We start from the raw sequence: 14,234 nt of genomic DNA, 5'->3' as shown, positions 1-14,234 counted from the left end.
CTCTTTTATCTCCTCAATTCAAGAACAAATTCAGTTATTTTAAGAAAAAATGACTTATCTAGATTTCAATTTTTTCCATTGTGGTTATGCTCCCTATTTATTTTCTTTGTTAGTTAACGATCTAAAAATTGTTAAATAGACAGAGCATTTGCTGCAAAAGTCATTAGGATCGTCTGTGCCTCGGACAGTTTTACAGATCTAGAGAAACGTTTGTCCTTTTTTCCCTACAAAAAAGCTCAAACCAGAACAAAACACTGGTTTCAAGTCTTGCTGCTTTTTTTAATTGGACTTGGTCTGGATTTCTTCCTTGGGCCAATCCACCAAATGACTGCACATTAGAGACTGACACGGGAGTGGATTTTCACACCTGTCCCGTCCCACTCCCACAGAAAAAAATGGTGTCCCGTCCCGATCCCGGGCCAGAGTAGAAATCTAAATCCTGTCCCGTCCCACTCCTGGTGAAATTACTCCCACTCCCATTCAAAATGACTCCCGCTCCTGCACCATTCCCATTCTTGTTGTCTTCAATAAGATTTCTGCCAATACATTGAATCTGAATTTCTATGAAGGGTCAGTTAAGTTCCTGTTTCTAACTGTAGTAACTGTTGGTCCCTCCATTGTTGTTTTTGAGCACGGGTGAGAAACTCAGAGCGGAAGCACTGTTGGTTTTTGGGTCGTGTAGTTTTTTTGACTCTCATTATAGTGTAGGCTTCAAGGAAAAAAACTACAAAATGGCGGCGCCAGTACTGGATTTTTTTCTTTCTATTTTGTTTTATTTTTTGGCATGGATCCTAGTTTTTTTAGTTACTATTGGTTTGCTCCCGCTCCTGTCTGCTCCCGTTAATGTTTAAAATTGTACCGTCCCAATCACGTGATCGTTACTGATACTGACTCCCATCCCACAGGAATCCTGTGACCCGTGGGATTCCCGAAAAAATGTCAGTCTCTACTGCACATGCAGCTCTGGCCTTACCTCTAGAACTCCCGTCTCAAGTCAACTGATTCTTCCGACTGAAACCCATTACAGAGTTATGTGAGGCTCCATGACAACAAAATGCTTTCCTCATATTGGAGTTGGGTTTTTCCATTCTCAAAATGTTCTGTAATAAATACTGAACAGTCTTTAAGTTCAGCCATTGCCAGTAGCCCACCCTTAAAGGAATTGCTTATTTCTACTGTCTTACAGCCAAAGCTCTTCGTCTTTCACAACATTCATCTTTTGCAGAAAAGTGACGGTTTGTCAAAAACGAATCAACATTGCTATTGTAGAGTAGATGCAATTTCTTCTAAGGCCATTTATACACGATTCGTTATATTTTAAGTCCTTCCCAGTTTAATTATCCTAACTTGAACCAGTTTTTAATCTTTATTCCCCCACAAGGTGTCGCTTTGCCCAATCAGCTTGGAAGATTCTGAATGGAGCAGTTCCAGATTAATAATACATACTCTAAGGATGGGAAAGCCTTATTTAGTAAGACTCAGCTGAGATGCTTTCCAGCCATTTAGATGTTGTTTAGTTTAATAGAACATACCACCTACTAGTTGTGTGGCAGGTAAATAACACCGTTTTTTTTTGTCTCCAGTCATGAAGAAAGATCACATTTTTTCATTTAGGTAAATTGACAGAAATTGGACAACAATCCCCTTTTCCATGGATTGTTGTGTGCATTGGAGCATAATCAGTAAGGACTGCATATCTTTTAAATCTACACAAAGACAATGAAATGCTTCATTTTAGCTGATTAATTTGAGGATAAGAAGTTCTGACAGAAACATCCCAGGTGTCACTTTATCCTTTCTTGTTCTCCTTTTCTGAACCACCAGCCTTCAGCTGATATTCAGCAGGGTGTTTTAATGCAGGTCTAGTGTTTGAGAATGCATCACTATTTGCTATGTATCCAATTTACATAAATACATATCTAAAAATATGGAGACACTTTCCCTGAAAGCATGCATAATGCCTTATTTAAATGTGGTCAAACTATGTGAGCACAGGCTGGAAAGATTTCCTCTGCAGCACCAAATCTGTCCTTGTTTGTATAATTCTACAGAAACTCGGTGAAAGTACATATCTGAATCAAACTGAGGTTCTGAGGCAACACTTTACAATTAATATTTGCAGAATCTTGGGTGAATGAGCTTGAACTAGTGAACAAAGAAGACTATGCAATCAATTCATTTAAAGACTTGGCAAAGAAGGACAAGTTTACTTAAACAGCTCATAAAGGTAGTAAGGTAATTCAAAGTGCTGTAGATGAAAAGGAAAGGAGATGTATATTACAGTGCAGAGAGGTAATTAAAATAGTAATAATATATGAGTAATGAAAGAAAATAAAATGAATAGTAAAACTTTGCATGAAAAAGATAAGAATTATTGATTAAAATTGAAAGGAAAGTTGGACAGAAAATGTAAAGTTGTAGGGAAGTCATATTTAAATATCAAATCATTCTGGCTAAATCATATATATAAATGTACTCTTTATCAGACTATATTGTCCCAAAATTTAGAACATTTCTATTTAAAAAAAGATCCTGTCTTAAAATCTGTGGGTTTTTTCATTATCTTCTGCAGGCCAGTTAGTTCTACGTCAGCCTGAACACCTAAATTAGGCCAATCAAATATCAACGCTCATCTGTCAATCAAATATTTTCGGTCATAGCATCTTGGTTCATATGTCGCAGCTAATATACGCAACGGTTGAAATCAGAATCCTTTCCTTTCCCATTGAGTTGCGTCCCAGTGTTCACGGGGATGGACGTCTGTGTCTTCGGCAGGCGTAGAGCTAACAGAACTGGCAGCGTTGCGAGGCAAGGGCTCAAACATGTACGGCTGGAAGCCTTCTACACCAAACCAAGCTTCTGCCGCCCTGGCGTCCTCTTCCACAACATCTTCGTCCCCGCTTTCCTCCTCTAAATAAAAAATGGATGACGGAGGAGACTCATCCACGACCTCCGACACTAAACTCTCCTCCTCTTGCATGTTTCCGCTGTCCATAGCGTTCCTTGACAGCGTCGTTTCTAAGTCACCAATTTAGTGCTACTTGGTTCCAATGGAATTTCCCATTGGGAACCTACTAGCACTAAGTCGCTAACTGGTTAGCAAGATGCTTCCGACAAACCAGCCACAACCTAACCTGCTTGTGCAACCTTCCGCCACAACAACCCCGCCCCCTTGATAAACGACCAATCACATCACTTTATTCACTGGTGTAAAGTTGGGCACCACTCGGGAGAATTGGGAAATACAACGGTTGGAACGGCCGCTTCCCAACGACTTTAAATTATAATGTTTAGATGGTACAGTAAAAGGAAAATCTAAACAAATATGTTTTCAATCTCCATTTAAGTCACTTTGTTCAAAAATTCTTCCAATGCCTCATTTGTACACAGACAAGTGTCGAGATCAGTTTCTGATGCCCCAAGTGTGTGCAGATGCATCTGATATGCCATGCTGGGCTGTTGTACACAATGACAGATGCAATGAAGAGAGTTGCTTGGCTTTATTTGCTGTGATGAGCGGAAAAAAGGAGATTTTCAAGAAGTCTTTAGTTGAGGAGGTAGGCCCCGAAATGTCTTCTGTGCAGTTAGTTCACGAGGAATATAATCCTATCTTTAAATATTCCAGCTGTTCTGCATGGTAGACCGGTATACCAGTGGGGGAGCTGTTGCTGGAAATCTAGCAACAGCTCCCTTAAGGATTTGGTACGGTGGCCCTGAAGTGCAAACTGCAACTACAAATCTAAAAGCGCAACTACATTAAGAAAAACACAATTACATTAACCTACCGGAAAAGGTAGGTACCAGTGGGAAACATGAGACATCGCTGATTGGACGACGGCGCCGTTTGACCCTTAAACCGGAAGTTGCGTCGTCTGAACAGTCCAGCTTCTTTTAAGTGTGTCTTCAGTGTACGCAAACTAGCTGAAATTTCGTGATTAGTCTTGAGCATATCCAGTATCACCTCGTACGTATGTCCTGATTCCAAATATTCCTGGATAACGGCAGCTATGTTTGGGGCGCCGACAATATCCATGTTTTCAAAAGCCGCAGCAGGCAGAATGACTTCCGGTTCAAGGGTCAAACGGCGCCGCCGTCCAATCAGCAATGTGTTATGTTTCCCACTGGTACCTACCTTTTCCGGTAGGTTAATGTAATTGTGTTTTCCTTAATGTAGTTGCGCTTTGCTTTATGTAGTTTTGTTTTTCTTAATGTAGTTGCACTTTGCTTTATGTAGTTGCGATTTCCTTAATGTAGTTGCGCTTTAAGATTTATAGTTGCAGTTTGCACTTCAGGGCCACCGTAATTTGGTGCTGTTGTTTGTAGCTGCTAGAGGTAATCAAAAGAGTCTTTAGGTAAGTGGTAAAAACTGCAAATACAAGAATATAAAAATGAACATAATCTGTTGGCGAGTTTTGATATTTTATGTAGGTATTCATGAACAGTTTCACCTAAGTCCATTAACATAATATTTTAATGGAGTGACCAGAGTACTCTCTTTGCACATGAAAATATACATTCTCATGGCTTTGAATGTAAACCTAGCTTGCACCCCTTTATATATGTTCTTGTTCATTTTTCGATAGTTTTTTACTGACAGCTCTAGAGAAGAGATCAGGGTTCTGATGCAGGGTCTGCCTCCCTTCCAGCTCCCAGCTTAGCTTCTCTGATTGGTTGCTGGACTGCACCAAGATGCTCTGCGGCACATGGTTCAAAAATGTACCTCAGAAACTCTGGAGGCCCCTTGATCTGTGTCTACCCAATTAGAGTTGGTCATGTTTAGTTTTTTTTTTTTGAAGTTTAACTTTGCAGAATTGTGGAGCGTGACAACGTAAAGCTGCCTTCAATGTCCGCTTCTGGTTCTGGGTATGCAGAGTAGATCTAGGCCAGAAGACCTGAGAGGTCTCTGTGGTTTACAAAGTGAGAATATGATTTATAGACTAACAAAAGTATTTTAAAGTCTATTGTCTGAAAACTGGGCTGATGTTCTCCAGTTTCTTAGTGTTAGTGATGATGGAGGCAGAGGCATTCTGGACTGAACTTTTTATTCAAGCCTGTGAAGATGCTGTTGTAGGAAGAAATTCTGCTATAGATAAACACATGAATTTGTTTTTCAAGGTCCTTTGAAATATTCTTTCTGTGATAAAAGGCTGATTTTGTTACTGTCTTTATGCGGCTCTAAAGCAGGGGTGTCGAACTCGTTCCAGAAAGGGCCTTGTGGCTGCAGGTTTTTTTTCCAACCAAACAATAGCACCAGACTCCATTCACCTCATCAAGTCATCGTTTTAATACTGGACTCACTTGAAGGGATGACTGGAGTCTGTTGGGTTATTGTTTTGGTTGCAAAGAGAATCTGTAGCCACACGGTCCTTTCTGGAACCAGTTTGACACCCCTGCTCTAAAGGTTCCGGTCTGAGTCCATCCCTACATCCAGATTTAGAGCCTGATTGATGGTTTCTAGCTATGTTATGTGCTATCTTTTTTACACTCTTCCATTGGTAGAGTATTCCTTAATTTAGATTTTTTTTTTTTCAGCTGAAAAAAATGTTGACATATCTATGCATTGATTTCTTACACAGGGCTTTAAATGGTTCATAGTCACCTAGTGACATTTTAATGCACAGCTGTTTGTTATATGATTATATATATTTATAGAATCCTAATAAACCTGCACGACTGCATTATTATTATTGTGATAAGGCCTTGCAGAGGTTAAACCTTTAAATGGAAACATGAATTAATACAGCAAATTTAAGCCATTTCTTTTTAAAACAGCACAGTATTAAAAAACACAAGTAGTATTGGTAGTAGTAGTAGTAGTAGTATTACCAAGCTATTAAACGGCTGTTAAACCAAACGCGGTCTAGAGCGTGCAGGAGCCCATTTCTCCTCGTGCAAGCTCTGTTTAAAAGTTGCTGTTTGCATCACTCACACAAGCTTACTTTTTCAACACTATGTCAGACTCACCAGCTGCAAGTGAAAATGGGGACGAGCACGTAGGACGGCCTTACATATATCATCAGAATGACTGACGATTAGGTGGACCACTTATTTTAATGATCCAGCCGGAAAAACAACATCATGCGCTATACCTTTAAATGACATGGTATCCAGTCGACGCCTGGACTCCAATATTCGCCAATAATATGCCTGCATTTTCAGCAGTATCTGAGACATTTCCTATACTGGTATCAGAATCAGAATAACTTTCACAGTCTGCTTTCTGTCGATAAACACCCTGACAAGGGAAGTTTCTGTACTGCCGTGACCAAAGAACTTGCAGAGCTGCAGCTAAGATTGCAGTGAAATTAATTTGAATAATTAAAATGGGAGATGAGACATTTTTTTGTTACAAAACAATTACGAAGTCATGCACCCTTTTCACCCTTTGCAAATAACCTCCATTTTGTTTTGGTCCATCACAAAAAATTCCCAATAAATTTCATTGAGATTTGTGGCTGTCATATTTTGAAATGTAGAAACAACTCTTTCTTTATTTCTCTGAGCTGGCTCAGTTTTGCATTTCCATTTCCACTCAAATCCAGGCAGCATCACATGTCTGTGTGGGCGTTAGAGCGAGACTCGGTAGAGGAGCTTTTGTAACCTCTCCATGTGACAAACCTCTATAAAACCAGCCTCCGCCTCTGCCCTCTCCTTCAACAAACACACGGAACAGACTTCCTGATGTTCTGAGAGATAGAAAAAAATTAACCTGACTCATGCAATGAAGGACTACCTCTCGTATCCATGGCTTCACAACAGCAAGCTAAACTGGTCACCATGGTGACGGCCAGTCTTCAGTGTTAGGGGCCGTGAAACACAGGAGAGGAGTGAGAGGCTGTAGCAAGGATGCTGCATCATTTGCAACCACAGTTTCTTCTCAGACAGATTGTCGGTATTTTTTAAGACTTTTTATACTAAATTGAATCCTGCTGTTTTAGTATACTTCAATTAATATATGGGTCTACAGGGGGGAAAAAAGGTCCCCATTGGGTAAAGCTGTTGTCAGCTAAAGCATATAGTCTAGCAATGTTTAATGCATGCAAGCTCCTATCAGGGATTCCACAAAAACATCCCTCCTAACTGAAAAAGTAAAAATAAAATCCTGAAAAGCAGCAATAATGTGTTGCCTAAGTAACTCTGCAGGTAACTTATGTGATTAAGAGCAATTTCAGGCCTGCTACCTGCATTAGGATTCACTTTGTAGTGCACATGTGCACCAACCTGACATGTGCAAGGTAACACATTATGGGCTGTAGAAGTGATTATGTTTTCTGGCAATCCAAAAATAATCAAAAATCAGTCCCCAAGAGCAGCATGGCTTACTTTAAGGTGCACAGTCATGTGATAAAAATGTAAAAAGAAGCAATAATATAAGCTTTCTTCTTCCTCATATCTGAGTATTTTGCATGTTTTTTTGTTTTTCAAAGAAGCAGTCAAATTCCAGGAAATATTTTGGTTTATTCAGCCACAGGAGAAGCGTGACAACATTACACAAAATGTCCTGATAAGTTTTTCTCTCTGACCCACACCGATGCTTCCATACACCTCCCACACATACTCACCCAAACACAAATTGGGTTAGTTGCAAGCACAAGAATAACACTTTGCTTTAATCCGGGGTATAGACAGCAATGAGTTACTCTAATTTAATGCTCTTTTAATGCTCTCAGTTAATTCTAATATATCTGACAAAATAGTTTTTATAAACCTTTTTTTTCTTCCTTTAACTAACCACTTTAAATGCCACTATAAACACATTTAATGATTTTTAAAGCCAATTAAGGCCTTAATTTAAAGAATAAGAATTTTATGACTTTTAATGTTTTTTAATGATAGACGGAAACCCTTTAATCTTTGTGCTCCCTTGCTGAATTAAGACTCTTTACTGTCATTATGTCACCAAAGGACTTTTTTAATAGCCTGGCTCCAAATGCACCTATAATACACAAACATAAGGTATAGAAAAATGTGAAGAACTAGCATCGTTAGAGGAGACTTCAAATGTTAAATAGGAAGATAAGTGTCTGGCAGCAGGTGGATGATTGCCTTCACAGCTTGGGGAAAGACACCATTCTAAAGAGTATTTGTTTCTGATGCAAGATTTGTAAAGATTCCCAAGTGTTGCTGGATTTACCTCTCCTTGTATGAATGTTTACTTCAGTCAGTGTTCAGCATGATGTCAGTGCTTATGTTGATTGATATGTTTGAGTTAATTGCATAGCCGTAGCATAGCACAATGCATTTTTCATTGTCTATTTTTTATTTTTTTTATTTTGGTAGATTTCTATTGAATGACATTTTATTCTCTCAGCACTGTAGGAGTGATCAAAGACCCATTTTTAAGCCTGAAGGAAAAAAAAATGTTTGTTGAAAAGCGTGCCGCCCTTTTAATATGTTTCTGCAGGCAGGTCTGGCAGCGAAGTAGGATGAAGGATGAAGCTAAACACAAACTATTTAAAGAAAATAGAATTTTAATTCAATCAGACTGAGTTTGAGCTTCCTGCGAGAAAGAATGTCCAAACATTTTAATCTTTAAGTGGGCAAAGCTGGTGGAGGGTTCCTAAATGGGTTCCTATGGAGCATGAAATCAAATCTATCACATAAAGTAGATATATCTAAATGATATATTACAAAGTTCGTGTTTGGAATGGGACAAACTGTGGAGGGGAATTTTGCAAGGTATTAAATGCAGTTCTTCTCCAATAACTTCCCACTCCCAAACTGTTGGGACTATTTGATTTGAATTGAAGAACAGAAGTTTTTCAGTGTGCTGCACTGTCCTTCGCAAAAAAACCTTTATTTCAGTAAATAAGAGAAGAAAAACAGCTATAAGTAAAGATGAAACTCCTGTTAAATTCTGCGAATCTTGTTTGTCTATGCTGTGTGTAAGTCTGCTCACATGTTGCCATGCACAGGCTGTGTTGTTCAACCCACCTACACGTGTTAAACCCTGATTCTGCACAGCGTCCAAGCATGAAATTGGATGCTGTACAAAAACAAATGTGTCTCTCCTCATCCTCCTCTCATTTCTAGGTCTAGTTCCACTTGCTGTGGAGGCTTTGACGGAAAATACAGCAAGAAATACTTCAGAAATTATCAAAATAAAGACTGCTATTTTCCAAATCTTTATCAAACCCATAAAGTCAGAAACTAATAAAAATACACATTATAGAGCAAATCTATAACCTTAAAAACAATATTCTAAAACAAGGTGTTTTTTTAAGTACTTGTGCTGCAGAGAAACATTTTATGTTGCAGGAAATGATGACAGATTGACTCCCCTCAGGGCAAGTAATAGCTCCAGTTTATGGCAGCTCAATCTGATTTACTGAGAAGCAACAAAGGCACCAGATTCTGTTTTCTCATTCCAATTTGAAACTTAATTTTCAGTGAAAGCTCATGCATCATTTAGTGTTACAGCCTCCGTTTTCCCTCTCTTTTGTTTTCGAGCAGTGTGGAAGTCACGCACCAAACTGTGCGTTTTAGCGGAAACATGCAGACATGGTTCCACCTGATTTGGATGGGTGTTGCTCACCTTAAGCTTGTGTTCGTGCTCCTTGTTCACTTGAGCCAGAAGCTGAGCCTTGCGTCGGTTCAAGGCGTCGATGAGTGCATCGCACTGCGCCACCAGACAGGCCTCAAACTCCACACCATTTTCCTGATGGATAAATAAAACCCATTACAGACATGAGCCGCCCAAAAACACCTACTGACTTCCCTTCATGGTGTCAGCTTCCTATGTGCATGTGGTTAAATAACAGCATAGATGCACTGATATATACTGGCTTAAAAATCTAATTGTTTTAGGAATCAACCTGCTGGTAAATTTATTCCATAACAACGATGCTTTAGAAAAGCTTTCCTGAAGACATGAGGGACCCTGTAAGTGGACAGGGTTTTAGACGCAAATTCAAATCTTTTTTAACCTGGTTTTACTCAAAGCTTAGCAACAATTTTTTCTCTCAAATTTTAAGAAAATTCATGTGCGTTATTCTTTATATTGCAAATGTCTTAAGAGAGTTGGAGCACTACTTTAACATTTTTTTTACTCAAGTAAAAAATAGTGATCCAATAAATTACTCAAGGAAAAGTTGAAAAGTATTCGGTAAAAAGGTAAATGTTGGATAATAACATCAGATTTAATGTTTATAAATTATTGTCAGAGTCTTGGTCTGTTTGTTCCTGTTTTTCTTGGTTTTCCATTTGTTGTCCTCTGCTGCCCTCTTGTGTCCTCCCTTGCTCTGTTTTCTGTTCTGCCTTCACCTGTTTTCAATTCCCTCGTTAGCCCTCTCTTTGTCTCTGTCCCCTTTAAAAGCCTCCCTCTTCAGTTCCTGTTGCTGGATCCTCGTCTAACTTCTGTCTGTGTACCTCGTCTCTCCCTGGCTCCTAGTTTTGGTTTACCCCAGATGTCTCCTTGGTTCAGGTTCGTTTGTTGTTTTCTGTTGGACTTTGATTCCTGTCCCTGGACCTGTGAACCTGAATAAACCGACTTTAATTCACCTCTGCCAACTGGTCTCTGCATTTGGGTCCTCCAAACAAACACCGTTTCATGACAATTATGGTGGCAAACAGACTTTATATGCAGGTTCTGGCATTTTAAAGACTGAAACGCCTAAAGAATAACAAATAAATGTCATGAATAAAAAAGAACAAATTCATTCAGAAGAAATACTTTAACCAATATTTTTTTTCAACATAAAACTTATAAAACCAATGCACACAATGATACCTGTATGCATGTTAGGAGAAGGCAACAAACTTTCACTGTTTATTGTATGTTTACCTGATTTTGGAATAGTTCAAATTACTCACAGAGGACAGAGAAGGAGTAGCGATAGTTCACACGAATATTACTCACTTAAAAGTAAGAAGTACAGCAGAGTAAACCTATTCATAAAAGTACTTTTTCCCCCCAAATTATTACTTAAATAATAAATGGAACTAATTACTACCCACCTCTGTGTCTTAAATATAATTTAAATCCATAAAATTTAAATTTAAATCCATAAAAACTTCAATTTAAGGTTAATAAATTTCAATTCAATTCAGTTTATTTATATAGCGCCAAATTCACAACACATGTCATCTCAAGGCACTTTACAGTTCAACAGTTCAATAAATAATAATTGAACTTTATTGATCACACATTGGAGAAATGTACCTCTACATTTGACCCCTCCCCTTGGGGAGCAGTGGGCTGCCATAGTGTGGCCCCCAGGGAGCAGTGTGGGGTTAAGGGTCTTGCCAGAGAGCCAGATGGGCAGTCTGTGGGAGTGGGTTTTTAAGTTACAACCTTAAGGATTCCAAGGTCTATGCCCTAACCACTATGCTGCCACTCTCCAAGGTTATATAGCCTTTACCTCCTTTTTGCTTTATTTACACGCCTTTAAAATTCCAGATATTTGCCGTTATATACTTAATTTCAAATTAAAATAAATTAAAATTACTTTCTTTGCATTTTTTCAATGGTTGTTTGCTTTCTTGTTTTAAACTCCGTAGAAACATTTTCTTTGTGTTACATTTGGTAAATGGTAAATGTTACATTTGATGGTATGAGAAAAGCTCCATAAACAATTCCTGATTGATCGATTGATTTAAAATGTATTTCAAGTACATAATCATATGTGTTTGATTCCAAGTTTATAACAGTTTATGAACATACTTTCTCTGGTAAATCTACAAATACACACATTTTTGCATCCCTAATGCTCCACACTTCTACACATTGTTTTATAAATAAAAAAGTACAAATTTAAACTATTGTTATAAAAATATGACTGTTAAAAATTAAATAATCCTTGAAAAATATTGCTTTCTATTTTCAAACATCTGTAATATTGAGTTCCTCAGAGCAGCACTCTGTAAATACATGTGTCTAAGTGTGGGATGATTATCAATGGAGGCCCTTAATCCCACCTTACTGCTCTAATCGCCATATTAGGCTGACAGCAGCTTCATCTGGCTTTGTCTTCACGCAGGCTTCTAAATCCAACATGCTGTATACCACAGTGTCATCAGCATCATGAGAAATTCACTAGTCATCAATTTCAGCCAATGTTGTCTCTTATTTAATTTTTTTTATTATTTCACCAAGCTGCATATTTTAACTTTGAGGTTTCATGACTTTATGTGACTTCATGTGGTTCACCTGAGGAAGCCTTATAAGTATAACTTAACTCTAGTCCACAAACACCCCAACTTATCTTTGTAAAGGTAGGATAAAATTACCTTTCAAGACAGCTTTTAAAAAATAGTCAATAAAACTTTTATCACAATGTTTTTTTCCTTATTACAGTAACTCTACATGCAGCTAAATGACAGAAGCTTGTTAATAAGAAAAAGCACAAGTTAGATTAGAAGCAGGTGTGTTTTATGTAGATTTTAGGAGGTTGCAATAAAGGGAAACATAATTATCTTCTTGCTTGGATGAATGCGTAAGTACCTGGATATGCTGCACCATGTTTCTTAGCTGAACCAAGAACTCCTTTGCCTCGGTGGCTCGGTCTGAAAGACCGTTTAAGGCGTGGGAAAGCTGACCCTGTGGAGAACAAACACCAGCATTACACCAAGGAGGGAACAGTTTCACTGTGCACAACAATACAGACTAAAGGAGGAATTGTTTCTCTTACAACGTATTTCAGCAACACATCATTACAATAGTGTCAAATTGTATGGTTTTCAAATTAAACTCCAACATCAGCTAAAAAGCACATTAATACCTCATCTTTCCATTAAAAAAAAGGAATTTTAACATTTTATTTTGTAGAGATCCACCCAAAAATGGCTGCTAACCAGAATTGACTGATTTCCTGCTTTACTGGTCTAACAGACAGTTTGCAGGTCAGAAACTAAAGATTTGGTCAAAAACCCTCAGGAAGGCCTTTCTGGCAGAATGAAGAAAATATATTTTTCTACTATCAAAAAGGTGATCATAAATAAAGACTGAAGAAAAACAATATTGTAAGGAAAAAAACAATTAGCGACAACACGGAGAGAAAAACAGACTGGTGAAAATGCAACTGTCACATCGCTCTGGTTCATCCTTCTGAAAAATGATTTCCCTAATATGATTGATTAGGGAATAGCTGCAGTCGTTTAGACATCTCACAGTTAGAACTGGGGTCAACTCACTTTCCAGTGAAAGCAGACGATGCCTGGCTGATGGTAAAGGTAACTAAACCATGATGGATGCTGATATACATAGAGCATGCCAATAGCTAAACCATTACATGTTGAATACTTTGTGTTTTAAGTTAAATTCTCTGCCTCTTGAAGCCTCGGTTCGTCCCACACTGTTGATATTTCTTTCTCTGTGATAGTTTTTATTAGTGAGCCATTCATGTACAAAATATATATATAATCTTTTACTAGATCATTTGTATACAGGACTTCATATTACATTTTTTAGAGGAAATAACTGACTTTTTTTAATCCTTCGTAAACCAAATAAGGGGTTTTCAAACTGCTGTTTTTTTTTTTTTTACCTCAGCAGGGGATTTGTGATATAAGTGGCAAGAAAATCTCAAAATATCAAGTGTGTGATGCAACAGCTTTTTGAGCCATGAAATCTTTCACAACTATGACTTGGCAGCTGAAACGAGAATCAATTTCTGGTCTTAGAGATTCAATTCAATTCAGTTTATTTCTATAGCGCCAATTCACAACACATGTCATCTCAAAGCACTTTACAGTTCACTAGATCATCCAGTCACATTGATTTAAAGTTTTCTAAGGAAAACCAGTTGTTTGCATCGACTCATTGACTCTTCAGCAATCCCTCACACTAAGCATGCTTGGAGCGACAGTGGAGAGGAAAAACTCCCTTTGAACAGGAAGAAACCTCCAGCAGAACCAGGCTCAGTGTGAGCGGCCATCTGCTGAGGCCCACTGGGGTTCAAGGAGACAGAAGCAGAGATAGAAAAAGAAGCATAGATACAAAAGGCAACTGTCAACCAGCTCCACAGGCGGCCCCGTCCAGGAAACACACAGCCAGGCAGACGAGCTCCGAGCCAGCTCCCATGTCAGAGGATGAAGAGAGCACATCCAGTTAGTCACAGTCAGAGAAACAGGACTACACTGGAAAACAGGCCAAGCTCCAACAGTCTTACAGCCAAACAGGATTTTGCCAATGGTTTGGTAGTGTTCGCTATTGAAGATAATTTTTCTCATTCTTTTATTTACCTATGAAGGCTGAACTATTACGATCAACAGAAAGTTAACGTGGCAGCAGCTTT

The 14,234-nt window shown here is 38.4% G+C and overlaps 1 protein-coding gene across 5 annotated transcripts in view; it reads right to left on the bottom strand.

Moving 5' to 3' along the window:
• trim9 (tripartite motif containing 9) overlaps positions 1-14,234 on the bottom strand; it is a 60,898-nt gene that overhangs the window by 24,665 nt on the left and 21,999 nt on the right. For all 5 annotated transcript variants that reach the window (XM_038285129.1, XM_038285132.1, XM_038285130.1 and 2 more), the window contains exons 2-3: positions 12,443-12,538; positions 9,536-9,658 (exon numbers count right to left, since the gene is read on the bottom strand). In XM_038285129.1, the coding sequence (XP_038141057.1) occupies positions 9,536-9,658; positions 12,443-12,538 (219 nt within the window). The remainder of the gene's footprint in view (positions 1-9,535; positions 9,659-12,442; positions 12,539-14,234) is intronic.

This window comes from Cyprinodon tularosa, unplaced genomic scaffold (genome assembly GCF_016077235.1).
Source record: "Cyprinodon tularosa strain WSP-4 unplaced genomic scaffold, ASM1607723v1 ctg207, whole genome shotgun sequence".
In the NCBI taxonomy this organism is placed as follows: domain Eukaryota; kingdom Metazoa; phylum Chordata; class Actinopteri; order Cyprinodontiformes; family Cyprinodontidae; genus Cyprinodon; species Cyprinodon tularosa.
This window is presented reverse-complemented; position numbering and strand designations above follow the sequence as displayed.